At 40.2% G+C, this 27,815-nt stretch overlaps 1 protein-coding gene across 1 annotated transcript in view; it reads left to right on the top strand.

Annotated features, from left to right (window-relative positions):
- Positions 1-27,815, top strand: part of CTNNA2 (catenin alpha 2) — a 1,042,487-nt gene that overhangs the window by 197,695 nt on the left and 816,977 nt on the right. The window contains exon 3 of the mRNA XM_019942095.3: positions 16,975-17,141. Coding sequence (XP_019797654.1) covers positions 16,975-17,141 — 167 coding nt within the window. The remainder of the gene's footprint in view (positions 1-16,974; positions 17,142-27,815) is intronic.

Here is a 27,815-nt window from a genome sequence, read left to right as displayed (position 1 = left end):
TGGGAATATTCAAGATAAGTTACAAACATTACACTAGACCATACTCTACTTATAAAGAACTTTTTAGTGTTTGACATTTGGAATTCTAGGCAAAATCACATTAAAATTTCTGTCTTTAAGTTATTTGTTTAAAAGTCTTACATTACCGAATCCATGATGGATGTTTTATTTTCATTAAATCAGCTTTCTAATACAATTTTATATTTGCAATAGCAATGAAATTTGTAGATAGAATCAATCAGCTAATGTAGGCAGGAAAATTACCAAACATTTCAGTCATTATTAAGTCTTTAGGGTGACTATCAGAGTTACCAAGTACAGTGAGCTGCTGGATGTTTGATATCCCCTTAGGGTGGTTTGCTCAATGAGCAACTGAGATTTTACTAGCTTTAGGGCAGTATCTCCCTGTGTATTAGCCTACATATGCTGCAGAGCAGACCTGTGATTTCTGTGTGTCCCAGGGAGAATGAGGCTGTGAGAGGTGAGACCTCTAATAAGGAATCTTGATACTTTCTATGCTGCAGAACTGCCTCTCCTCTCTGACTCTCTCATCATTGACTGGTACGGTGCAGTATCTACTGCTCACTGCCCCAGCATCACTTCTAAATGCTGCCATTAAGGATCTCCAGTTTTCCTGTTTCTTGTTTCTTTTGCTTCCTGCTACTTCTGGTTCAGTTCCCAGCCTTGCATGGAAGGGATGATTTTTCACATACAATTCCTATCAATCAGAGCATGACAGCCATTCAACACTGGGTTCAATCTTTGGAGCGTCAGATCCTCTTGGCAATAGGTCTCTCTTCCTTGGCACTCGTGGAAGGCTTCTTTTTTGCACCTGATATTGCTAACATTGTAACCCTGCCTACTTTTGGGTCAGCAGTCATTAGAGGAGTTTGGGATTCTGGAAGGCTGGTCCCTGGATGACTAAAATTTTACTGTGAGTGTGAATTTTAATGACTTCAGTTCAAACTCTTGTGGGAAATCTTGGTGGTTGAATAATTTTTCAGTAATCTAACAACCAAAGTTGAGATGTAGAATACATTTAAAAAATATATTTAGGGCTTCCTGATGGCGCAGTGGTTAAGAATCCTCCTGCCAATGCAGGGGACACGGGTTTGAGCCCTGGTCTGGGAAGATCCCACATGCCGCGGAGCAACTAAGCCCATGCGCCACAAGTACTGATCCTGCGCTCTAGAGCCTGCGAACCACCACTACTGAAGCCCATGTGCCTAGAGCCTGTGCTCCGCAACAAGAGAAGCCACCGCAATGAGAAGCCCATGCACCACAATGAAGAGTAGCCCCTGCTCGCTGCAACTAGAGAAAGCCCACGCGGTATCTAAGACCCAACACAGCCTAAAATAAATAAATTTATAAAAAATAATAAAAATTAAAATGCAATTTATCTCACAAAGTGGGTACACGTGTCTTCTTTTGTATAAGTTTCCTAGGGATGTGGTAATGAGGTCCCACAAACTGGGTGACTTCGGACAGTAGAAATTTATTCTCCTATAGTTCTGTCCAAAATCAAGGTTTGGCAGGGCCACGGTCCCTCTGAAACCTGAAGACGAGAGTCCTTCCTTGTCCCTTCCTGGCTTCTGGTGGTTTGTTGGCAATGTTTGGTGTTCCTTGACTTGAAGCTTTAGTACTTCAATCTCGGCCTTCATCCTCATGTGGTCTTCTCCTCTTGTGTGTCTATATGTCACCTCGTCTTATAAGGACATCGGTCATGTTGGGTTAGGGTACACTCTAATTCAGTATGACATCATCCTAACTTGATTATATCTGAGAAGAGTCTCTCTCTTTCCCAATAAGGTCGAAACAAGGTCCTGGAGGTTAGAACTTTGACTTATCTTTTGGGCTGGGCGGGGGGGGGCACAATTTAACCTATAACATAATTTACTAATAGACTCTTAAGTGAGCAGGACGGTGTAGGAATGTAGGATGGAGCTGCATTCTGTGAATTTTGGGGGTGTATGTGGGTGTATGTCAGGGAAAATCTTTCTTTCTCCTCTCGTAACTCATTCATTATCTTCTTACTCCCCAGTCTGCAAAACACACTCTCCCTTCATAATATATTGTTAGAAAGTGGGAAGAGGTGTTAAAAAAAATCAAGTTTTGGAAATACAGTTTATAAATAGTTTTAGTCTATGGAGAAATAACTCAGCTCTTGCAAGAGTTCTATGCTTTTATTATTTAGACCTTTGTAATTTCCATAGGTAGTTGATTGTAGTTTTTGAAAATTGCCATATTCAAACAAAAAAAGAATAGTGTTACGCAAGCTGTTATTCTAAGATGTTTGCGATTAGGGCTGATTGTGAATATTTATTATGATAATAGTGGACCAAGTCCTCTATATTGATTGGTCCTTTCTCTGCTATCCAGAATGGAGAAAAAATGAGATTCCGTTTAATAGAGCTTTCCTGTACTTGTTAACTGGTTTCTAGTTTTAAGAGATTAGAAAAGAAGAATTAGAAAATACATTTCATATTGAAATTATACTCAGTTTGATATTCAATTGAGGATTTAAAAGATTGAGTATTAATTGGAATAGCTAGAATTATGTAGGCCAACTTTCTACAACTACAGGAAATGAAAAATCAGTTTAGGTCAGCGAAGTGTATACTGACCATGGAAGAAAGAATATAGGGGTGTGATGGGTAGAGAAAACAGAACAGGAGTTTAGAGGCAGAAAAGAGAGTGTTATGCTTTTAGTAAAAGCTAGAAGATTTTCCATGTCAGAGTGTAGTATAAGCTAATGCACTAAGAGACTATGTCTGAATAAGAAGTAAAGGAGGGATAATTGGTAGAATTCTTTAAAACTATATATTAGAGTTCATGATTTAATGTAATACAATTACATACTCTGATTAGCTATCACTATAGGTCTTGATTCTCATGATTTGACTAACTTGACAGCTTTGGCTGATGAGCATGGGATGAATAAAAAAGAAGAGGATGTGCCTAGAAACTGGGGGACTAACTGGGCACTCTTGTAAGATCTTAGGTGGTATGCTGAGAGTTTGGTTAGGGTAGTGGCTCTGGCAATGGAGAGGACTATGTAATTATTTAAAATACTGATCAAATTAGTAGTACTTTGCCATGAATTACATTTAGATGAAGACACAAAGTGAGGTATTTAAATCAAATGTATTATATGTTGATAGGATGGGTTATCACTGATATTATACTAAAAGATGAAAGTTAAGGACTAGAGGCTATAAAAACACTATTAGACATCTTTGTTAGAAAATATACTATTAAAACTACCACTGGTTAGTATTACTATTGGATACCATTTAAAAAATTTTCTTATGGGCTAGTTACAAACCAGGTTATTTTAAGTTATTTATGCATATTATTTTATTAATCTTTTAAATTGATTCTATTGTGAATCCCAGTTCTTCATGATATGTACATTTGATGGTTTCTTCAGTAGTGAAGGTGCTTGACCGTAAGCTGTCTCATATTTTTCTGGAACCGTCTTTGTTTTGCTCTCATTTTAAATAATATTTTAGCTAGGCGTAAAATTCTGGTGTGCCTATTAGGTTTTCTCAGCATGTTGGAGATATTATGCTACTGTCTTTTGGCTTCCATTTTGCCATTGAGAAGGATGCTGTCTGTATAATTTGTCATTATGTTGTAGCTGGTCTGTTTTTTCTTTGTAGCTAAACTAAAATCTTCTCTTTGACATTTGTTTTCTTCAGTTTTACTATGAAGTTACCAAGTGTGGACTTCTTTTCGTTTATCTTGGTTGGTGTATGTTGGACTTCCTGAATCAGAGTATTAATGTATTTATTCAACTCTGGAAACTTCTCATCCATTGTCTCACAAATACTGGCTCTTTTCCATTCTATTTATCCCCTTCTTTGCAATCCCGAGTAGCCTTATATTAGAAAATTTCTCTATATTCTTTACATATTTCTTTTTCTTATCCTTCATTTCTTTAACTATTTGTGCCCTTTTTTAGTTACGTTTTTTTAGTTGTCTTCTACTTCACAGATTTTCTTTTTAGTTGTATCTAATTTTTAATTTATTCTTTCTTCTCAGATTTAATATCTGTTATTAAAAATGTATTTGGGGGATTCCTTGGCAGTCCAGTGGTTAGGACTCTGCACTTTCACTTCAGGGGGCCTGGGTTTGATCCCTGGTTGGGGAACTAGGATCCCACAAGCCATACGGTACAGCAAAACACACACACACACACACACACACACACACACACACACACAATCTATTTGGTTCAAAGTATCATGGTCCTTAATTCATGCTTTCAAATTCTTGTTCTACTACTATAAATATTTTTAAATGTTATATATTTTATTCCTTATACTTCTATTATCTGAAGTTCTTTAATCGTTATTTTTTTTAGTTTAATTATTAAGTTCTTTAAGATCATTAACCCTGCCACTCAGCACAACTACAGTGTTCTATAATTTTGAACTGTATACTCATTTCTTTGAAGCCTTATTTGAGAGATTGCTATGCATCCTTCCAAAAAGCATTTGATTTTGTGTCTGACAAGAACCCCAAATACCACCAACCTGAAACTAAATTTTAAAATAACTTCTCTGCTTCTAGTCATGCAGATACTGTAACTGAGTTTCTTACAAACACATGAGGTTAGTACTCTGATTATAAACTATCATTGCCAAATATAAATGAAACTGTATGATTTTTTTTCTGGATAGGGACAGACATGTTTCTTTATCACTCCTCTTTGCCAGAGGACACATTTATTTTCTAGTTAATATTTTCACTGATATAGCACTTTAAGTTTCTCAATTTTATTTTGGGTAGAGAACATTACAGAGCTCTTCCTCGTGAGGGACAAGACATTCTCCTGTCCCATCTGTAGCAATTAAAAGTCTAGCTTCTAAATAACTATTAATAACTCTAAGATTGTCAATGCTTCAGAATCAATTTACCATTTTTATTTCAAGGTTGCTAATTTCTGTTTCTTTTTTTTTTTTTTTAGCTCAGAGATTGCCCTGCCATTTATAAAGACGTTTGTTATATTTCACACGCATTTCCAGGTGTCTTGGAGATATATTTCTTCGTATTCAGTCTCTTACCTCCTCTCATTTAAGTTTTACATAAATCTGTGACATGGGGTGATATTTTATTCATTTTACTGTTGAGTCTTAAAAAGTTTAAGTAATTTTCCTAAGGTCACACAAGGAAAAAAAATGTGAGAACCAGGACTTAAGATCAAGAAGTCTGAGCCCAGGTTCTTCACTGGTATATTCTCAGAGACAAAGCACAATTATTTTAAGAGCTTATCCTCCTGATAATTTTGTTACTTAATAGTTTGCTAGAAGAATATTAATACTATTAACACTTTTACTTTATTCGTAGTTTCCATATGTGAAGGTTAATAAGCCTAAGATTTAGAGGAGCCCCAAATTCTAACTGAAAAGAGCTAGTAAGTGATATCCAATTAATAGTGGGAAATATTAAATCTTTACTTTTCAAGGTGGTGGGAATTCAAAATGATTAGCAAAATCTGTCACGTGATGAAGAATTAGTTCTTTTTTGTTCCTTCTTTTAGTCTAGAATTATTTGGCATACATATGCATAATAGGTGGAAAGCAGACTAATTTCCATAGATGATTATGGGTTTCTCATTCTACTGTAAGGTGGGTTGCATTTGAAAAAGAGAACATATGTGATTTTTGCATCACAATCAGCAGCACTTTAAATATGTCTCTAGCCTTAATGCAGAAACATTGACTGGGCATCACAATGCCTAGTGTTACACTCTACAGTCTAAAAGAAAACTGCGATGTTTTTGCTTACCCTTGGACAGTTCTATTTTCAAGTTAAGGAAGGTTCTAAAGTTGTCTCTAGAAAAAAAAAAAGGAAGTTGAGTCTGATCACAACACAATAGCATTGTTAGTTGGACATCTATGAATCAAGATAAGCATATCAGATGTCTGATTTTACAGAGAGAGACAAGGACCTTCTTCCATTGCAGTTCCTATTTTATATATCCTCTTGTGATTTTATTTGTTTAAGTATTGACCTAGTTCCTTAAAATTAGAGTGCATGAGGACGTCACTTTAGTGCCTAGATTTTATTTAAAAGATCAGTTTAAAAATATTGCCACAAAGTAATTTATCACTGATTGTGATTGGTGTTAAGAACATACATTTTTCCCTTTCTTTCTTTCTTTCAGCTACATTTCAGCTTTCTTTTGTTGCTGCGCGTGGGCTTTCTCTAGTTCTGGGAGCAGGGCCTACTCTTCACTGCAGTGCGCGGGCTTCTCATTGCGGTGGAGCATGGGCTCTACGTGCGCGGGCTTCAGTAGTTGCAACGCATGGGCTCAGTAGTTGCAGCACGTGGGCTCAGTAGTTGCAGCGTGCAGGCTCTAGGGTGTGAAGGCTTCAGTAGTTGTGGCGTATGGGCTCAGTAGTTGTGGTGCATGGGCTTCATTGCTCCATGGCCTGTAGGATCTTCCCGGACCAAGGATCAAACCTGTGTCGCCTGCATTGGCTGGTGGATTCTTAACCACTGCGCCACCAGGGAAGACCCAGAACATATTTTTGTTATTGGTTTTTATTGTTTTGCTTGACATGTAACCATTGGCATTGTCCTTGAAGTGGTTATGTCCTAAACACTGTAGACTTTCTAGGTTAAAAGCCTTATTCCATTATCCGAAGTTTTTTGGCCTCTGGCAAGTTAATTTTTATATAATTCAGTTTCCTCATCTATAAAATGGGAAGAGTACCTATCCTGTAGGATGTTAATGAAGATTAAATGAGTAAATGCAGTGCTTAGAACAGTATCTGACACTAAATAAGCATTATGTTAGGATTAGCTATAATTATTAATCTCATTATTTATCATCATCATCATCAGATTGTGTTTTAGGTTTGTTTTTATCAATAGACTGACTTAGAGCTTCAAGGTTACTAAGATCACAGACTTTTTTATGTGTGTGTGGTAAGCGGGCCTCTCACTGTTGTGGCTTCTCCCGTTGCGGAGCACAGGCTCCGGACGCGCAGGCTCAGCGGCCATGACTCACAGGACTAGCCGGTCCGCGGCATGTGGGATCTTCCCAGACTGGGGCATGAACCTGTGTCCTCTGCATCGGCAGGCGGACTCTCAACCACTGTGCCACCAGGAAAGCCCGGATCACAGACTTTTAAGTCCATTAGCCTTAGATTCAATTCCTAGTGTTAAGCTGACCTTGGACAAATTAATAAACCTTTCTAAGCTAAGCCATAATTTTTTAATCTTTAAGTGAAGGTAATGTTGTTCACCTCATCGTGAGATCTTAAATGTAAAGTGCTTAACATTGTGCCTGGTACATAGTATTTTATAAATAACTATTATTACATCTTGCATCATGGTATACATGGAAGGGGTTCTTGAGATCATTTAGGCATGTGTTCTTAGTTTCTGGAGAAGAGGGAGATGAGCTAAAGGTAAGCAGAAGTGAGGAGGCAACATTAATTAACATTGAAGAGATCCACACAATCAGGCAGAATAGATTTTAGCAATGCTTCCATTTTTGGACATGATCTCTAGCTGCACCTGTTGATTATTGAAAATATTAGATTTGGGGCTTCTCAGATGTAATTATAATGTGTAGCACATGAAGCAGAAGCAGCCTTTAGGCTAAATTCTATAAATGGTTGCGTTTCCTGGTTTTGCCAGCTCTTTGTGCCGAAGCCTTGACTGGAGTATTTAAATAGGGCACACTTGGTGGGCGTTTATGTGTGTGCGTGCTCATGCAGTTATACCTGAAAAAGTTCTTTAGCCTGGAATTGTGTGAAGGTAACGAATGCGTCTGTTAAAAATCACTGAACCCACAATCTGCTGTGATTATTAAATATGGTTGCTTACCCTTTGTTTATATAGGGCCTCTTATAAAGGACGCACAGTGGATTCATACAGGCTTTTTATTCCATCCAAGTAACAGTGTTGGGTTAGTGTGAATAGATGGTGACCTCTGTGTGGGCTTGGACTGAATCAGCCTCGGCTGCCATTGTCCTCTCTCCAATGTGCCAGGATGCCTGCTTCGTACTTCATGGTCCTGAATACCATCTGGCAGTGGCTTAGAATTTTGCTTGTTAAGTCCAAGTTTGCTCAGTCATGCTTCCGTTCTGTGTCTCTTAAATAAGTTCTCCACATCAATGGGTTTTTTGACATCTGCATTTTCTTCCCCAACTTTTTCTGCAAATTATTTTTTGGTAGGAAAAGCTACTTGCTGTTCAGAGTAGGAACTGAAAATGAAATTCCCCTTCGTTGTTCAAAACCAGTCCCCATACTTACCACAAATCAGACACCTCCCAGTGGTGCCCCAGGGCAATTGCTTGTCAGTCGTTCCATCTTCATAGTATGTGAGTGAAGTAAGAATTAAACAACCATGTGTATTTGCTTTAAAAATCCATGTTATGGGACTTCCCTGGTGGCACAGTGGATAACAATCTGCCTGCCAATGCAGGGGACAGGGGTTTGATCCCTGGTCTGGGAAGATCCCACATGCTGTGGAGCAACTAAGCCCATGTGCCACAAACTACTGAAGCCTGCGCGCCTAGAGCCCATGCTCTGCAACAAGAGAAGCTACACGATGAGAAGCCCGCGCACTGCAACGAAGAGTAGCCCCAGCTCGTCACAACTAGAGAAAGTCCGTGCTCAACAACGAAGACCCAATGCAGCCCAAAACAAATAAAATTAAATCTTTAAAAAAAAAGTCCATGTTAGTGTATTAATCCTTATTATGCTGTCATACAGAGTGAAATACTAATGTCAGCATGACCAGAATATTCTCTCCTTATAGGCAGACCTACCTAGGAGGTTAAATTGTATTCCCAATGTGAGTTTATTAATTTGTAGTGAGAACTCTATTTGCCAAGGAACTGGGCGCCTACATTCACTGGCAAGTACATACAGTGTAATTTTCAAGTCATTTATCACTCATTTTCCACTAACTCTGAAGGAAATAACCACTAAGGAGCACAGAATGGGTCTCCCTTTGCTTGAGAGCAGCCTGCAAAGGCAGAAGGACCGTGGACTGGCAGGTGAATGTGAAAATGGCTCCGCATCAAAACAGTATCCAAAAAATCTGGGAATACAGGGAAAAGAGCACATTTATTTGACTTTTTTTTTTTCAGTATAACAATTGGATCCTTGCTTTAAGTTTTTATGTACTTTATAAGAAACAACGTTCTGGAGGTTTAAGAAAAATATTGATAATATTATTTGAAATTTTAACTAGCAAATTAAAAAAAGTAATTTTGTCATGTTTCCTGACATTCTGGATACCCTACATTATTTTGACTGTGGTAGTAGATCTCATTTCCAGCGGAAGGAGAGAAAACGTTACAATTCATTGACTTTCTGTAATCTTCATGCTTTCATCTCTCTTTCTATACTTCTCTTTAATTTCATGAAACTATTGTGATCAGATGGCGTCTGTTTCCTTTGGAAATATTAGTTGAAAACTGAATTCGTCCACAGGAAAGGGGTCCTAGACCCCTCAGGCCCACTTTTCATTTAGGGTTTGATGTTAAGAAGTTAGAGGGGCCCTGAAATCTCTCTATTGACCCAGACCTGCTCAATATGGGGCTGAGGAACTAATTAATAATGAAGGGTGTATTTGTCTGGGACATTCTCATCCACACTCTTTGTTCTTTAGAAATCTAGCAGGGAATTGGAGGAGAAGAGAGGTCAGGAGTGTGTGGCTGGTCTCTGCCTTCTCTCAGAATCATGGCTAAAAGCTATACATTGCAGGGATAAAGAAGGAAAAACTTAATCTCTCTCTCTAGATACAAATGCAGATATAGAGATATAGGATATATAGATACACATACACACACACACTTTTTGGCCACTCTTACTTATTATTGTAGCTGACTAAGCATCCTCTTCATACTCATGAGTCCCAGCTCCCCCAAATGCAGCTTCCCCTTTCTTGAATTTCCAAATGCCTGATCAGTGGGTGTTTCTCTACAGATGTTCTTCAGATGATCCTTGTTAGTGAGTCATTCAGAAAGATCACGATGCTAGTAAGTAGAGGGCAGGAATCGTGACTTCACCTTGAATATCCAGAACTTAACAAGTATCTACCACATAGCAGGTGCTTAATAAATGCTTATTGAATGAATAAAAGGATGAATGAAATGATATATAACTCCTTATATACTTTGCACCCATGTATAGATATGATCATACAGTCAAGCCTACAAACTCAAGGCAGTGTAGACAGGACCGTCACTCTCTAACCCTCCAAATTTCCCTCACCCATAAGACTGCATGTCACCCTGTTGGGACATGTTTTCCTCTCAAGGTTGATGTTTGTTATAACCTTACTTCACTTATTTTAAGAATGTACTTTTGAGTTGGAAGGAGAGAAGACTGTCTGAGATCCATCATGACCCTCGTGACAAGCTATTGATCACAGAATTGAAGAAAGCTTTGATTAACACATTTTGGAAGTTTGTCTTTTTGAATTTAGGGTTTTGAGTTATCTTCAATCCATTTTGTTCTTTACCTATTGCCAGATCCTCCCACCGAACAAAAATACTTTTGTTAACTGTATTTTATTACAATTGATATCCTGATGTTGATTTAGATGTGGTTCTTCTGTGATGTCTCTTAATATAGGAGCCAGAATGATGGTGACATGGATGCCTCCAGTCAGTTCAGTAAAGAAGACTCATGGCTATAATCACATTAAAGAACTACCATTTCTCTGTGATGACTTGGAAATCAATGGCAGTTCAGAAAATAAAGCATAGACTGTGCCATTTAAATCCTAGAATCTGATCATTCTGTTTTTTTCTCCCTCAAACTAGTGAAGAAAATCAGTTTTCTCCATGTGATATTTTAAAATATAGCTTAATTAAGCTGTAATTTTATAGCACCATTTACCATGTTCATGATACCAATTACTTGGAACATTTTTTTTTTGTTTCTAATTTTGAAATGTGTGGTAGAGTTTTCTATCCTAATCAACGTTTCTCAATATAAGAATTGTTCCTGTGCTTTGTTTAGCCAAAGACTACTTTAGAAAAAGTTAAGTTGACTTGTTATTTTACAGTATAACAATTCCAAGTGTAGTTTATTCATCTGCAGCCTCTAAGATGCAAATTATATAATGTGTTTTCTTTATACTTCCTACTTGCTTTTCTTTGTATTTATATCTAAGCTGATTGAAATCAATGGTGCAAGTATTATTTAGTTGTACTAAGGACAATAATGAGATTCCATAGGAACTTACAAATATATTTGCACCTAAGCATAGTATCAAGACATCCAAACTGGTATAAAAAGGCTTAAGTTATGTGGACTAACTTGGGGACAGTCAGTTGTGAATTTGTGAAGCCATACAAAAACAGAAGGTTTCCAGAGAAGTATACTACAGTAGGAAATTGCAGCAAATTTAAACTCAGAGTCAAGAGACCCAGCTTCTGGTCTGAACTCTGCCCTTAAGTTGGCTGTGTGACCTTGAGTGAGCCATATAAGGTTCTTGATACCTGGCTTTTCTCCTCTGAAATTAAGGAGTTGGACTCCACCTATGAGCTCATATTCTATATCTTTCAAACATAGGTAGTAATTTAGATCCTGAAATAGGTCATAATGACTTGATATCAATTGTTATCTATCTTATCATTTGTCTTCACAACATGCCAGAAACCAGATTTTTTCCCTCCAAAGCTAATTGGCAACACCTTTTATGTTTACACTATAAATTTGCTTAAAAGTTTGTGTACCGGCAAACTAATCATCCCAACTTGAATGACTAGTTAGTAGGTATTTAACATTTGGAAAACTAGGGGGCGTTGTTTGTTCATTTCTCTATGTGAGTTGTCATTTTCATCATCTGGATGATGCAGCATTAGTTCTCAGGCAATGGCTGATGTGTGTTTGTTTGGGCATTTTCCTTCTCCCTGAAGGACATCTAAAAATATTCTCTCAAGATTTATCAATTTGAAAAGGGGACTAGATTTTTATGTGTGGTTCAGAAGAACACATGGAAGACCAAAATAATTGAAGAAAAAATTTTAACAATTAGAGGTCTCTCAAATTGGAATGGTTTCCTAAGGAGGCAGAGGTCACACCTGAGTTCTTCATCTGCTAAGATTTAGGCTTCATGATGTCCTCTGACGTATACTTAAATTCTGGAATTTAGACATTAACTCCCCACCTCACCACTACCTTCCTATTCTGCCCTTTTTTTTTGTTTTTTTAACACAGTGTCTTAATTAGCAAGAGGAAGCCAACATCCTCTCTATTTGCATGTTGAGATGGTGAGCCTGCCTTTTTCATTCAGAATTAGATGATAGTATTTTTTTTTTTTTTTTTTTTTGCGGTATGCAGGCCTCTCACTGCTGTGGCCTCTCCCGTTGCGGAGCACAGGCTCCGGACGCACAGGCCCAGCGGCCACGGCCCACGGGCCCAGCTGCTCCGTGGCACATGGGATCCTCCCGGACCGGGGCAGGAACCCGCGTCCCCTGCATCGGCAGGTGGACTCCCAACCACTGCACCACCAGGGAAGCCCCATAGATGATAGCATTTTTGATGATCATATTATCTCTGCTGTTCAGTCAGGATGCCACTTATGACATTGTTTTTCTTTCCTCATCACATTAAAAGAGTTTTTGAAATCACATTTCAACTACCAAGTACTATATATCAGTCTACTGACATTTCAGTTGGTTTTGATTTGTAGTCATGGTTATAGAAGAATAAAGATACTAATCAATAGAAACATTTATTGACTTAAGAGTATAAAGTCAACAGCATGCTTTTTATAGAGAGACTTGCCTTACACATACAGGGTTATTGAAATTTTGGATTTATAAACAAAGATAATTTATTGGGTGCTTACTTGCTTTACAAAGTAACTTACAATAGGTTTTGTTTAATTATATGTTTGATACAGTGCAGTTATTTCAGAAACACTTCCACTGCACAATGAAATTTAAAGTTACCATGTTTATCAATTTCTTTTCTCTTTATTTTTATAAAAATATTAAGTGACATCGGATTCAGTACTGATCCTCTGCACTCCATTTTTCTTTTACGCTTAGCACATAGCTGTTTACTGTTTCCAAGTCTGCGGTCTTCTACTGCATTTAAGCAAGACAGTAATCACCATTTTATGGAATGTGGCTCTTGCTACATTTATCAAGTCCTTGCAAAGGTTCCAATTCCTCCAGGGTAGCATAAGAACCAAAACAAGCACCAATTTGAAAACCAAGCACTAACACCATTTTTTTTTTTTTGGTGGGGGAGTGGGTTATATTCTGCCTAAAAGCGATACGTTTTTATCAGGCAGATGTTTTCTTGCTTCTTAATTATTGTGTACACAAGCAGTGAAGTCAGCCACAAAGTGCACTTCCAAACCTTTATCTGGGAGTTCACCAACTATTCTTGTATTGGAGAGGATTGCAGTGATAGTGGTAGCTGCGGTATTAATGGTAAATAATGAGTAAGCTCCCATTACTGGCAAAGCCTTGTGCTGGGTGCTTTGAATGCGTTATCTTTGATCTTTAACTCTAATGACAGCCTACGAAGTAGCTGTTATTATTTCCACCTCTATTTTATAGTTGAGGGGACTAAAACACAGAAGTGGAATAATCGCTGATCTCACAGTTTAATAATGGTTGGAAGGAGTCAGGTGTGACACTTGGTCTTTGTTAAAGATGTATATTCTCTGTTAATCCATGGGTTAATATATGTAAAACTTTTAGAACAATACTTACAAACTAAACCTTTATACAGAAGCGCTGTATACAGATTAATTAGTATTATTTCCCCTTAGTCACTTACTTGGAGATGCTGTTTTTTTCTTCTTTCCAGCAGGTGGTAGTGGCTTGAGAGGATCAAAGGCTTTATCGTAGAAACCCTGCTCTGAGCTTAGGTCTGTAACCAAGTTTATGAGCTTGAATACAAGAGTGTGTATAAAAGAAACAGGCAGCTCTGGTGTCCTCTCTTTATTGCTGTCTTCCAGCTCCTACACAGGCATGCTATTTCTTAGCTAAATATTTTAGTCTTATAGAAAAAGCAGTTCCCGGGGAAAATAGCTAATTTTATTCTGATAAACTCTCTTATCATTTTGTAATACAGATTTCCTTTTTCTTTTAGTAATCCTAAAACTACAGGGATGTAAAACGCATTAAAGTTATAGCCGACTCCAGAGTGCCTTTCCTTTAAAAACTTTAACAACATGAAATCATTTGTATCTGCTTGAAGTGAGTTTTTAGTTTTACTTTAAATTGGATTAAATAGTCTTTTATTTATTGGAGGATAATCTCAGAATTTAGTGTGACATTTCCTTTTGCAGAGTCACATTTGCTAATGTGGATCTCCTCTCTCTGTCTCTGGCTCTCTCTCTCTCTGGATCTCATTCTCTTTCTCACGGACATCTCCCGAGCGCCTTCCAGGAGTGCCTGGTGTGGTTCCCAAGCTCCACCTGACAGCTCCATCCTGCTCTGTGCCATCCCCTGGCTTTGAAGCAGTATTGCTGACCAAATAGTCAGCACCTGGCTGAAGTGCTATTATACTGACCTCCTATATGAAAATCTGACCTTGAAAATCAGCTTGATTAGGCATGGTTTCTCCACAAGCTGGAAGGGGGTGTGACTGGACTCTCCTCTTAGGGCCCTTTTTTCTGAGAAGAGCCCTGCCTGAAAGGTCCATTCTTACCTGAGCTATGACTCATACCATTTAACCTGAAAATTTGGGACCAACCATGTAGCTCCCTCGGTTCACATGCAGAATAAATCTCCCCCTTCCTTGAATAAGTGGATCCCTTCCAACAGCATCTGACTTACCCATTAATACCATGTACAAATGTGTCCATTCTTTACCTAGGGTGACCCTCTCGATATTTCATTAGATTCACCTTGGTGTATAATGTTCTTTCTTGCTGCACTCTACAGAGTGAGAATGAGGTACACTTCTCCCCACCACTCAGATATTTGCTACTGTCTTTTTCTGGGTGACACAGGGTGGGCAGAGAAGAGATTTATGCAAGCCTGTGGCAAGGGTAGAACACTGGGATTGAATATGTACCTCCTAACTGCCAGCCTCTACCTTAAAGTATATTTAGGCCTCTAGAGCGATACATCTTGAAAACTCACCAGTATGATAGTGAATATTTAAACTTCTCCCATGCTGCTGTTATATATTAAGCCACTTGTTTGTGCCTAGGCATAAAGACTAAGCTGGCTGGCTGTGTCATAGATGGTAGCCTCTTTTAAAGTCCAACAGCACAATAGATTTCCTTACACACCCACATTTCTTAAGTATAAAAAGGATCACTGTGAGGGTTTAAATAACTACAACACTGAGGGAATTACATTATATTTTGATCTGCCTGTAAAATGATGAGAAGAGTTTTTTACTTTCCCTTATATCTTAGGATAAATTATAGGATGCATGGCCTTTCAGTGATATAATTGACTTTATTTAAATCAACTCAGTTTTGATGAATAGATGAGAAGTATCATTTTATAAATAAATATCGAATGACTTGTGTCACCCTAATTTAATTAATTGGTCATATTAACTCTACTCTTCTGGTTCATTGAAGCATTTGTACCCCTGTGTGTTTTCTGCTCTGTGAAGCTTGATTATACTTTTTCCTAGTTCTAGTTCCTAGTTCTGTGTTCTCCGGGTGGATATCCACCCCATGGGGCCCATCTCACGTAGTGAATGATCTCCCTTTGTTTCCCTCTCCTGGGATGCAAATGTGTACCTGTCCGTTGTGTTGGGTCCGTATTCACCATCACCACCTCGTCTCTGGTTTCCATACCTAACCAGTCCCCAAATCCGTTGTTTCTCTCATGCAGATCTCATTAATACTCCCTTCCTCTCTGTATCCTGTTCCTATTTCCCTGGTCCACGTCTTCATTACTGCTCCCTCAGATTATAACCGTGCTTTCCTATTTTCTCTGCACCAGTCTTGTCCCTTCCAGTTTATTTTATATAATGTGGCCAAAATAAAAATCTATTAAGTCATTTCCCTCCCTGCTGAGGACACAGTTCAGATCTCTTCCACAGTGTTCCAGGCCCTGGTGCCTCTCTTCCCCACACCTCTGACTCGCTGTGACTTTCCAGGTGATTGCATTTCCCCATACTCGGCGCCCTGCTCCAAGTTCTGGAGCCTCGTGGTGTTCCTGCTGCCTCGGGTTTCCTTCCTACCTTTGTCTTCCTGGTGAATACATTTTAGTTTTTCAAAGGCTGTCAACGTTGACAGCTTCCCTCCAGCCTCACACTAAATAAGTAAATCACTTCCTCCTCTTCTTTGCCTTCATTCTTAATCCTATGTCTATGATGGCACGTAATCACTATTATAAGTGTGTATTTACAACGTGTGTCCTCATTAGATTGTGAATTCCTTGGGCCCAGGGCCTTCTTAGTCACCTTTGCAATTCCAGAGCCTGGAAGAGAATCTGACATGAGTATGTGCTTAATAAACATCTGTTGAATCGCTTCAATTGTCTCACAAATGTTCTCTATATTAGAGAATAGCTTCCTAGCAGACAATTGAAAGAACAGACTTGGGGTAACTCTATAGTCTGTTATTGTCTGATTAGCTCAATTAAGAGTACAGAGTTCATGAGGCCAAGGTCTTAAGTTTCATTCCTCTCTGGAGCAGTTAACTTTATTCTTCAACTGTTAGAAACCAACTAGCCTAGTGAATACCACTGGTTCCAAGGGATTTGCAGAGTGAGAATGATTAAGGTCAGGCAAATTCATCTCAGTTCTTAGACAAATTGAATTAAATATATTCCTTATTGATGCTAAACACATAATTTTACACTTGGGTTTTGTCTACAGCACCTGTCTGGGTGCACTTATGCGTTTGCCTTGAAAGTTTCTGCTGCACTGAGGGAGCTGGTACCACCTGGTAATAGTGGTTTTGCAATGAGAGCTGTGATGGCCCGTCCACAGATCTTTACGACTGCCAGCCTCTGGGCCTCCCGTCTACCCACGCGTGTCTCCGTGTCTGTCTTCCAGGTGAGACGATGCGCATCGCCTCTTCAGAGTTCGCTGATGATCCGTGCTCCTCGGTGAAGCGTGGCACCATGGTGCGAGCTGCCCGGGCTCTGCTATCGGCTGTAACGCGCTTGCTCATCCTGGCGGACATGGCAGACGTCATGAGACTTCTATCTCATCTGAGAATTGTACGTATGTAGAACTTATCAAAATGTGCTTTATGTGGGTAGCAACATGGACCGTGGCACTGAACTGGACCAAAGATGTTTCGCTGCTCACCAGATCACTTGGTTACTCACTCAAGTGGTATGCCCCCAATTTCTCTACTACCAAAATTATATTCAATAATACATCTTTCAAAGTGACAGAAGATTCACTTGAATTGTTTTCCTTCTCTCAAAACACAGAGTTTGAATTTCCCCTTAGTTCTTGGCGTACAAAGCAGTGCATTTTTCAGGCTGCAGAGGCCGTGTGTGGTGTGCCTGCCTGGACTTTGTCTTGAGATTCAGAGCAGCGCTGGTCCCTGTGGTAATTAGGCCAGGCCGGCTCTTCTGGGTAGCTGGCCACGTGACCACTTCTGCCCAGCATAATATAGATCCCACGTTGCATTGTATTGTGTTAACCGCTCCAGCGTTGCCCTTTTGTAGAATTACGTACTTTGAACCTCTCTGAGTCTGGCAATAAAAAGAAGCCTTGTCCATAGCACTAATGGCTAGAATCTATCTTGTTGCATCAAGCTTGGCATCTAACATTCCTGGATTGGGTCTCTGGGCGCATATGTGCCCCACCAACTCCTAGAACTCCATGATATGTGCCTTGCTTGTCAGGATTCCTTGGTTCCTTTTAAGTCTTTTGTTTCTTAATGGAAGTGGAGACTTGCCCTGGTCACAAATTTTCCTGGGTCACGTGCAACCCTCCCAGCCCTCGACAGCTAGGCCTTTCTCTGTTTTTCTAGTTGCTCACTGGTATCTAGTTGCAGCGGGGTGGACCCACCCTTTGATGATGTAACTCAGTTGCTTAGGAATGTGGCTTCTGCCTAGAGGGTCTCTATTCCATGCCCTTATTTTCTTTCTCCATGAAATGAACAATGAGGGGGCAGATGAGATAGGAAATGAATAATGGCAGCCTACTCTTACCTCACCTTCCATATCAGATATGTCCAATATGGAGGTTCATTAAGAAATTTCCAAAATCACAAGTGTTCTCTGTCAAAAAGTCTTGGGCAGGGTCTTAGCTGAGCTGGCCCCAATAAAGGAGCCAAGATTTCCAGAATTTTGTATAAACTCTGCAGTATTATGAAAGGCCTCAAATTCCAACATCCCCAGCCTGAGTTGCATGGTCATAAACCACAAAGCAGGTTTAGCTCTTCATGGTTTCTGTTCAGGTTCCTGAGGAACCAGGGGACACAAAGCAGAACCTGCTTGGGAATTTTTCTCTCAGACTTTTCTCAGATAATAGGCCTCAGAAACCCGGGAGGCTCTTGTAAGTTGGATGAGGTGAGCAGTATGAGGATAGACTACCTATTTCACAGGATACTGAGGGGCAGTGTCACTTTATGAATAACCTTGTGGCCACTGGAGTAAGACAGCCTACGTCTAGTCTTGGTTTGGGGTCCACTTGCCAGCCTGTCCTAACCCACCACATAAAGCCTCCACAGCATAGAGAACAGAGGGGTGGTAGCCAAAGGGGGGGGGGGCAGGGGAGGGATGGGATGGGAGGCTGGGGTTAGCAGATGGAAGCTATTATCCAGAGAATGGATAAACAACAAGGTCCTCCTGTAGAGCACAGAGAACTAGATTCAATAACCTATGATGAACCAGAATGGAAAAGAGCCTTAAAAAAGAGAATCTATACATATGTACAACTGAGTCACTTTTGCTGTACAGCAGTAATTAACGCAACATTGTAAATCAACTATACTTCAATAAAATATATGTGTAAAAAAATAATAGGGCTTCCCTGGTGGCGCAGTGGTTGAGAGTCTGCCTGCCAATGCAGGGGACACGGGTTCAAGCCCTGGTCTGGGAGGATCCCACATGCCTCGGAGCAACTGGGCCCACGAGCCACAGCTACTGAGCCTGCGCGTCTGGAGTCTGTGCTCCGCAACGAGCGGCCGCGACAGTGAGAAGCCCACGCCCTGCGATGAAGAGTGGCCCCCGCTCGCCGCAACTGGAGAAAGCCCTCACACAGAAACGAAGACCCAACACAGCCAAAAATAAATAAATAAATTTAAAATAATAATAATAATAAATGAAACTTCCTTAGGTCTCACACCCCATCTGTTAGTAGGGGGCTAGTGATGGTGCAGCCCTCAGAGTTGTGGGGAGGTTTAAACTGGGGGAATTCCTTATGAAGCATTCATCACGGAGTCCGGTGCAAAGTAAGTGTTTGGTAAGTGGCGGCTATGTCACCATTCTCAGATCCCGGAACTGCAGTGCTGGCTGTTATTTCTGCAGCCCCGCCTGAATTATGTGCTTCTTTTAGGCTACCGATGACTTTGTTCTCAAGTGTGTTGGAGAAAAAGTTTTGTTACCTTTCTATTCCAGCCTGCTTAGTCTTCAAAGGCAACATTTTAAGAAAGATCTTTCCCGAGATGGACAGTCTTCCTTTGCCAGGAGAATAGGACTGAACCTAAGGAAATTAACTTTACATCTTGTATGTTATCTGTGCCGTGAAAGGCCATTTCAAGCCCCTCTTGAGGATTGATGGAGGCTAAATATTCTCCCCGAATGGTCCACACGTGGAAGGTGCTCGTGCAATCGGGGCCTGTAGTGTGATGTACGGCACCAGCTGCTGCCTGCAATCCTGCCTCTACCCACCTGTTTTGACCAGTGCTGTCGGCTGATAACATCACACTGCAGCCTGTCTTCATGTGGAGTCAATTATATCCTCTTCCCGACACAGCAGATTAAGAGAAGTTTAAAAAAAAAAAAAAAGATTTAGCACAAAATATGGAAAGGTCAACCCAGCAATATTAAGTAGTCCTGTCAGACTGTCAGTAGTAAAATTAAAAATGATTGTAGACTGAAAAACACATTTGTTCTACTGAAAGCGCAGCCTCTGCAGGGAACAGCGGTGGCGGAATGGTGCCCTCTTGTGGAGCAAATGGGGAACTGCAGCTTCTGGTGCTAGCGCTGAATTACTCAGGTCGGGTGTGTCCTACTTGGGTTCAGGTCAATTAGGGTTTCGTACGATGGGACTATTGTTCCAATTCCCTAAAAAAGACAATGTGTCAACAATTCTTTGCAATTGAACATGGTATATAATTCTGCTTGGCATTTGTATTCTTTTCTATAGAAGCACATCCTCTCATAAACAAGTGTTGTCTGCCAGCATCTACTTACTTGTTTTTAAATCAAGGTGAAGGAAATATCTTCATGTATTTTGATGGAACAGGTTAGAAATTATCATCTATACTTTTATCAAGGCTTCTTCCAAATAAAAATGAGTTTCTCTACCAAATGGTTGATAGAACATAGATGAGAAAAAGAGTGGCAGGCGCTTTCTAATGATAATAAAGCAGTGACTTGATTTGGGGTCGTGACATTGATTAACACAGTATAAGGAGTCCTGTAGCTTCCTGCCATGTTAACCACTGCCAAGGTATTTTACCTTTAAGCACTTCAGATAATATTTTACTTTTCATCTTTCAGGCCATATGCCCAAACTCTATTGCCGTTCTTTCCAGATATTGATTTTTCTCATTTCTGAGTAACTTACAGGAATATGGAGGGAATTGCCTTCTTATCAGAAACTTATTTTCATGTCTTTCCATCAATAATTCACTGAGCAGATGAAGGAGAGTCAATTTATTCTCCTAAAATGCCCGTCTTCATTTTCTGCCCTGCACCCTCTAGGTAATTGTTGGCAAATTGAGTAATCCTGAGCAAAACTCATTCACCCTCTGAAAATGAGTAAAGAACTGGGAATTCTGCAGAGGTTGTATGATTTGGCAGTGTGTAGGTTTTTGCATTCTGCTACCTTAAAATTACATTTGCACACTTAAGTTTATATGCCTGCTAAGGAGGCCATCTTTTCATATAACATAGATATTCTAGTTGCTCAAATTAAGCTACTTGCTCTATTTTGCAAGTATTTGTGTGTGTTTTAACGTTGAGCTCTCTTTTGAATATATTAAGGATTCGTATGACTGCTGAAGGTTTTTGCTACCGTAGTTATTTTGAATTCGGGAGGATAGTGATGGAACAGCGAGTGACATATAGTTCAAAGCCGAGTTATCGCCAAAGTGGGAATTTGATGTTCCTGAGCGAAGCTAAAGGAATCATTTGCACATCAGACATCATTAAAAACTACTGAATTATAATCACTTGTATGGTTGAAGTTGCTGGTGAGTGATTCCCTACAGACACCTGGTGTATCCTGCAATCAGTTGACATTATCAGTGGAGATGGAGTTGTGACACTTCACGCTTTGAAAGGACTCCTGCATTTCAATCAGTGATCAAGAAGAGCGATATTTATTTTCCCTAAACTCTGAGTGAATGCAATCAGAGTATATTGTCCAATTCTTAGCGTTGGTGATGTCATTACACACAAACTCACCTAGCCATGTGTGTGTCAGAGGAAACAATCACTTTTTTCTGTACTCAGTCTGAGTCCTGGAATAATGATGTTCCCGATTATCTCAGAATTTCTCTCTAGAAAGTCAATAGCAAAATGAGAAAACACAACCATTTAGTCAACTTCTCAGGAAATTCAGATTATCTTCGAGGCTACCAGGGGACAAATCTAATGCTGCTGCCCCATTGTTGGTGGGTGAGTTTAATATTGCCTGTGATTTTTGTGACATTAGCATTGAATGGTCTTAGTGAGTCCCCAGTAACATTATTTCTCAGCAGTCTACTGTTTTGTCCTGCAACTCTGATGTGGCTCTTTTTAAAAAAAAAAAATTATTGAAGTATAGTTGATTTACAATATTTTGTTAATTTCTGCTGCACATAATCAAGGTATAAAATATCCTTGTCTCTGATTCTAAAGGTAGAAGTTACTGCCCAGGTTCTTAGCACATGTTTTTCATCAGACCTGTCACGGCATTAACCTCAGCTGATTTATTTGGAATTTACTTATTTATTCAGTTATCCTTTCAAGAGATACTTATTGGATGCCTACTATGTATAAGACATTGTGCCAAGATATATGACTTCAAAGGTAAATAGGACTCAGCTCCTGCCTTCATGAGTTTATAGGTGGGGGAGACATTAAGAAAGAGTGAAGCACATGTTGTGAAAATTGTGCATACTGCTATGGTCTCACCTGGAAGGAAAACATAATAATTAGGATGTTTTCCATTTTAAATAACAGAAACCCAACTCAAGTTGGCCGTTCCAAAAGGGAATATATTGACTCACCAAACTAAAAGTCCAGAGGCAGGTAGCTTCAGGCAAAGCTTGATCAAGGTATAAACATGTGACAAGGACCAGGTTTCTATCTCATTTTCCTCACTAAGGACACTCTTCTCCGTAGGCTCTTTTCTCAAAATCTCAAGGTAGCTGCAACATATTCTCAAGATTACATGCTTCTAGGTTATAGTTAGCAAAAAAGGAAATTCTCTTCCCAGGCAGCTCAAATAAAAGTTTTATAATTTTGTTAGTCATTTTGGCCTCTAAATCAGGTATACATCTCTGAGTTAATTATTTAGAGGGGACATAGGATATGCTGATTTCTTAGTTTGGTCAGCACTGTTCTTCTCCCTCATCACCTTCCAAGCCAAGGATGGGATCAGTTCAACCAAATTGTATTGTTGGGTGATTTGGGATAATGTGAAGAAGGGTGATGTGGTTGGGAGAGGGAGGTGTTAGGACTGGGGCTCAGTGAACTGAATGAGATTTGCCTTTTCCTGAACTAATTGTTCAACCACAAATTGAACAGGCTGGAGTCACAAGCCCAAGCCTGAACCTGGGGGCTAAGTGTTGAGGGTGATTGGAAAGAGGTTGGCCCCATCCAAAGAGTGGGGGAGGTGTCATCCTGTCCAGGAGTGAGAGCAATACTACACAGTAATTTGAGCAGGGAAAGCTTAATATAAAGAATTATTAGCTCTAATAGATTAGAGGAACAAGGAATTGTCTAGGAAGACGTAAAGAGAACTCTAGGGAATCTAGGAATGGCAGATGGAAGGAGTAGCCACTCCCCCCAGGACTGAGATAGAGCACGCTAGGAGGAGCCCACCCCAAACCAGGGCCAAGATCCAGATGTTCCTAGGTCACTGGATGACAGAGAGGCCACTGAAGTGCCACACAAGCCAACGGAACTTGCTAGAAATCTGCCCTTTAGGGTGTCAAGGAAAACTGTGCGTGGAGACACGTCTCACTAGAGGCATTGCACTACAGAATCACCCATGGGGGCCAGCTGGTGTTGGAGGAGCTACCCCTGCTGCCGAGCCTGTCCAGGGAGCACTCCAGGACCAGGAAACAAAACCCCTTCCTCCTCTGTTGCCTGTCAAACACTCTCTTCCTACAAAGCTTAACATAGGAATAAGATGCAGGGCTTCCCTGGTGGTGCAGCGGTTGAGCATCTGCCTGCTAATGCAGGGGACACGGGTTCGAGCCCTGGTCTGGGAAGATCCCACATGCCGCGGAGCAACTAGGCCCGTGAGCCACAACTACTGAGCCTGCGCGTCTGGAGCCTGTGCTCCGCAACAAGAGGCGGCGATAGTGAGAGGCCCACGCACCGCGATGAAGAGTGGCCCCCCCTTGCCACAACTAGAGAAAGCCCTCGCACAGAAATGAAGACCCAACACAGCAAAAATAAATAAATAAATTAATAAACTCCTACCCCCAACATCTTCAAAAAAAAAAAAAGAATATATTGTACAACACAGGAAATATAGCCAATATTTAAAAAAAAAAAAAATACGTAAAGGGCCGAGCTACGTGTTCACAGAGCAGGCAGAAAGTATGAAATTTAGATTTTATAACCAGCCTAGGGAGAGAGTGATTCACTGCTCCCAACCGGGATGCTCTTGCCAGAAGAAGGGAGATGGATCCAGGTGGGACAAAAGATTTCACCTACTGAGAGCTTCACAGGCAGAGGAAAGAAAGGCATGAGAGGGAGGGAGGGACTTAGGGCATTCACAGTAATATGGTTGATTGATTCTGTTGTTGGAGCAGAGAGGGTGAGGTTGGGAGGGGCAGTCACAGAGTTAGAGAGATACAGGGTGTGGAGTGTCTCCGTTATCATGAGAATTAGTTTGGACTCTACCCATTTGTTTAGACTCTGTATGGATTATGGGGGACTGCTGTGTAGTCCTAAGCATTAGAATCAGCTTCGTGATTTAGCCAAATAATTTTGGTAGCAATATGGAGAAGGAATTAGAAGAGGGGTGAGCCCAACCAAAGAGACAGATTGAGAGATGAGATATGATTAAAATGATCCAGGCCAGTGAATGAAAGGAAAGCTGAGTGAAGGCAGTGGCAGTGTGTCCTGTGAAGGGGTAGATTTTAGCGAAATTAAGAGGTGGAATGGAGACTTACCAGATGGGGCAGGACTCTTAATGAATCTTCATTATCAGCTGATCAGTACAATCCAAACTGGACTTCAGCAGCTTTACAAAACCATCCTTTTTAGGAAACTGAGGCAGCACAGCCCAGGAGTTAAAAGTATGAGCTCTGGAGCAAATTATCTGGGTTCACACCCAGGTTCCTGCACCCTCTTGCTGTGAGACCTCTCAGGCTGGCTGTGTCACCCCTCTGGCTGCAGTCTTTCCTCAGTAAAGAAGAAACAAGAAAACTATCAGCTTCGAAGAGCTGTTTGGGGGACTAAATTAGGTATATGTAAAACATTTGGACCAATGTCTGCTACATCATAAGTAGTCAGGGACATTGTCTATTGTCATTTTTCTTGTACAAGCTGAAGGTAACTTTGGAAATGTATCAAGATGTATTATTGTACTTTATAAAGCATGGCAGTTTATGAATAAGTGATGCTAGCATTTAATCATTCTTGCTTTCTGATGAAATCATTGTCTTCACTTTTGAACAAGGAAACAGAAAATTTAATCAAGAAGGCCAGCTTATCTTTAGGAGGCAGAAAGATAAAGTATGATGTTGCTGAGATATCCATGGTCAAACCAGAGTATATGGCTCAACAAGTAAAGTAGTCAAATATAGAATCTTGTCTTCATTCATTCATTTACTTGGCCAACTCCTATTTCCAAGATAACATCTTTTAAATTTAAATCCAGATCCTAACAAGAGAGCTTTGTATGACTTATTAGTTTCATTAGTGTCACTTAAAATCCAATCAACTGGATATCAGCTGAAGGACCCCGGAATGAGGTCAGTCTGTCCAAATGGAAATGATCGTAACAATGATTTATAGCACTGGTATGGGCAGTGACTGTGGACAGGAGAACAGGATCACATGGTCCAGGAGGGGAAACAGACTCCTCTGTTCCTGCTGTCCCCATCCCTGTATGTCTGCCTAGCTCCTAGGAGGTGCTTAATAAGTATTCATACTTAAGAAGTATGAATTCTCAGACTACTTTTTTTAAATCAAAATAAGTAAGTGCAGGTTCAGTCAGGAAAATTGGAGACTGATTTGATTTAATGTAATTAATTTATTGTTTTTGGCCATGCTGTGCAGCATGAAGGATCTTAGTTCCCCAACCACGGATCAAACCTGTGCCCGCTGCACTGGGAGCACAGAGTCTTAACCACTGGACCACCAGGGAAGTCCCGGAGATTGACTTAAAGAGTCTGTCTCAAACAATTTGACAGAGCTGTCGACTAAATAATAGTGACAAGTAGGCTTGCTTTGGAAATGGGGGTAAGGGCTATTTCAGACAAACTCTGAGAAGACTCAAGATTTTAAGAGTTTTAAGGGACAAGCTCTGAAAATAATATCTAAATCCACCAAATAGGGAGGAAATTTTAATATCGTGTCTAGAAGTTCACACTTTTCAGCTATCCCCATCCCCAGAACTCAGGCTCTAGTATTAAGGACAGGAAGACCTGCCAGAGCTGAGGGTTCTCATGTTGGTGTTCGTCAGCCCAGGCCGGCCATGGGAGGAGAATAACTGTCTGTAGGGTCCAAGGTCAAGAGGGCATTTATTACAAGGAAGGACGTGGCAGCTGCCTCTAAGGGCCCCCTTTATCAGCTTGTTGGAAGTGACTTCCCAATCCAGCACACAGAGTCCCCCAAACCTCCCCTTATAACACCTCCCCCGTGAGCACCAGTCTTCTTCTCAGAACCATCACACAGCCTGCCATCTGTGTCCTTCCACTCTTCCCAGGTCCCTGTCACCTGCAGACATTCCAAGAGCAAGATGTAGCCTTTCCTCTTCACAGTCATTCAGGAACAATGCAAATAGGTACGAAAGAAAGATCTTCTATCTTCCATGAAAGATGAGAATGGAAACCTAATTTTATCTGGAGTCTAGATTGAACCGCCCATCACCATCATTCTAAATAACTTCCTTGCTTGCTGCAACTCTTTCCTTAATGAAATGTTAGCCTATTTAGTAAATTTAATGGTACTGTCGTATCTGTGGAGGAAAAGATTTGATGATATCCATTATCACTGGTTTATAGACACTATTCTGTTCCTGCACTCAGTGGAACTTGGTGAGGAAGTTGGATTAGCCACCTTTGTGATTGTGTCAAGTTAAACAAAGGTGTATCTCTATAGTACTATGTTAATCTATGACTTTTTCTAGCCATTTTAATGGTCATTTGGATTACCTGCATTGTCAAACAATGAATTGTCTGTATATTGTCCTTTGATTTGGTCTAAATTACAAGAGCCAATTGGAATTCTGCAGTAGACCCATACATTCTCTATGTATTTCTCATTACTCTTTCAGAGCTACCATTTCTCTTTTTCTACTGCCACTCTCAGAAGCCTGTACTAGTTGAGGCCTCTCAACCAGACTCCCTTCAAAACTAAGAACTTTTGATTTTGCAAACATAGTTCTGTCTTGTGCCTTATTCACTCACGATTATGTTCTCGGCTATTTCCACTGATCGTTATTCTGTTCACCCTAGTTGATGCCACCTTACATGGCAACAAAGCTTCAAATTCACTTACTTTGCGAGGCTCAATATTTTCTCTTCTATTGGACAGCAAGGCGTAAACTCAGCTTAAAATTACAATCCCTTTAGTCCCAGATTTAGAGGTGATGCCGAGAAGACTGGTTGCAGATTTAAGCTATCTCAAACTTTTTGCAGCCCAGGAGTTCCTCCAGTTTTTGTTTGCAAAATATTTCCTCCCCTGAAGATTTCTAAAGGTTGTTTTTCAATTCCATATTTCTTAAGTATATTTTCCTTTATTTTTCTACTTGAAATTAAAAGTCCATATCCCTTATCAAAACCACAACTCAAAATACAATCAATGTAGTATTTTATTTTTTACATCTTTATTGGAGTATAATTGCTTTACAATGGTGTGTTAGTTTCTGCTTTATAACAAAGTGAATCAGTTTTACACATACATATGTTCCCAAATCTCTTCCCTCTTGCATCTCCCTCCCTCCCACACTCCCTATCCCACCCCTCCAGGCGGTCACAAAGCACCCAGCTGATCTCCCTGTGCTATGCACCTGCTTCCCACTAGCTATCTACCTTAAGTTTGGTAGTGTATATATGTCCATGCCTCTCTCTCGCTTTGTCACAGCTGACCCTTCTCCCTCCCCATATCCTCAAGTCCATTCTCTAGTAGGTCTATGTCTTTATTCCTGTCTTACCCATAGGTTCTTCATGACATTTTTTTTTCCCTTTAATTCCATATATATGTGTTAGCATACGATATTTCTCTTACTCTTTCTGACTTACTTCACTCTATGTGACAGATTCTAGGTCTATCCACCTCATTACAAATAGCTCAATTTCGTTTCTTTTTAGGGCTGAG

Source organism: Tursiops truncatus, chromosome 14, assembly GCF_011762595.2.
Source record: "Tursiops truncatus isolate mTurTru1 chromosome 14, mTurTru1.mat.Y, whole genome shotgun sequence".
NCBI lineage: Eukaryota > Metazoa > Chordata > Mammalia > Artiodactyla > Delphinidae > Tursiops > Tursiops truncatus.
Note: the sequence above shows the minus strand (reverse complement) of the source record. Positions and strands in the feature narration are given on the sequence as shown.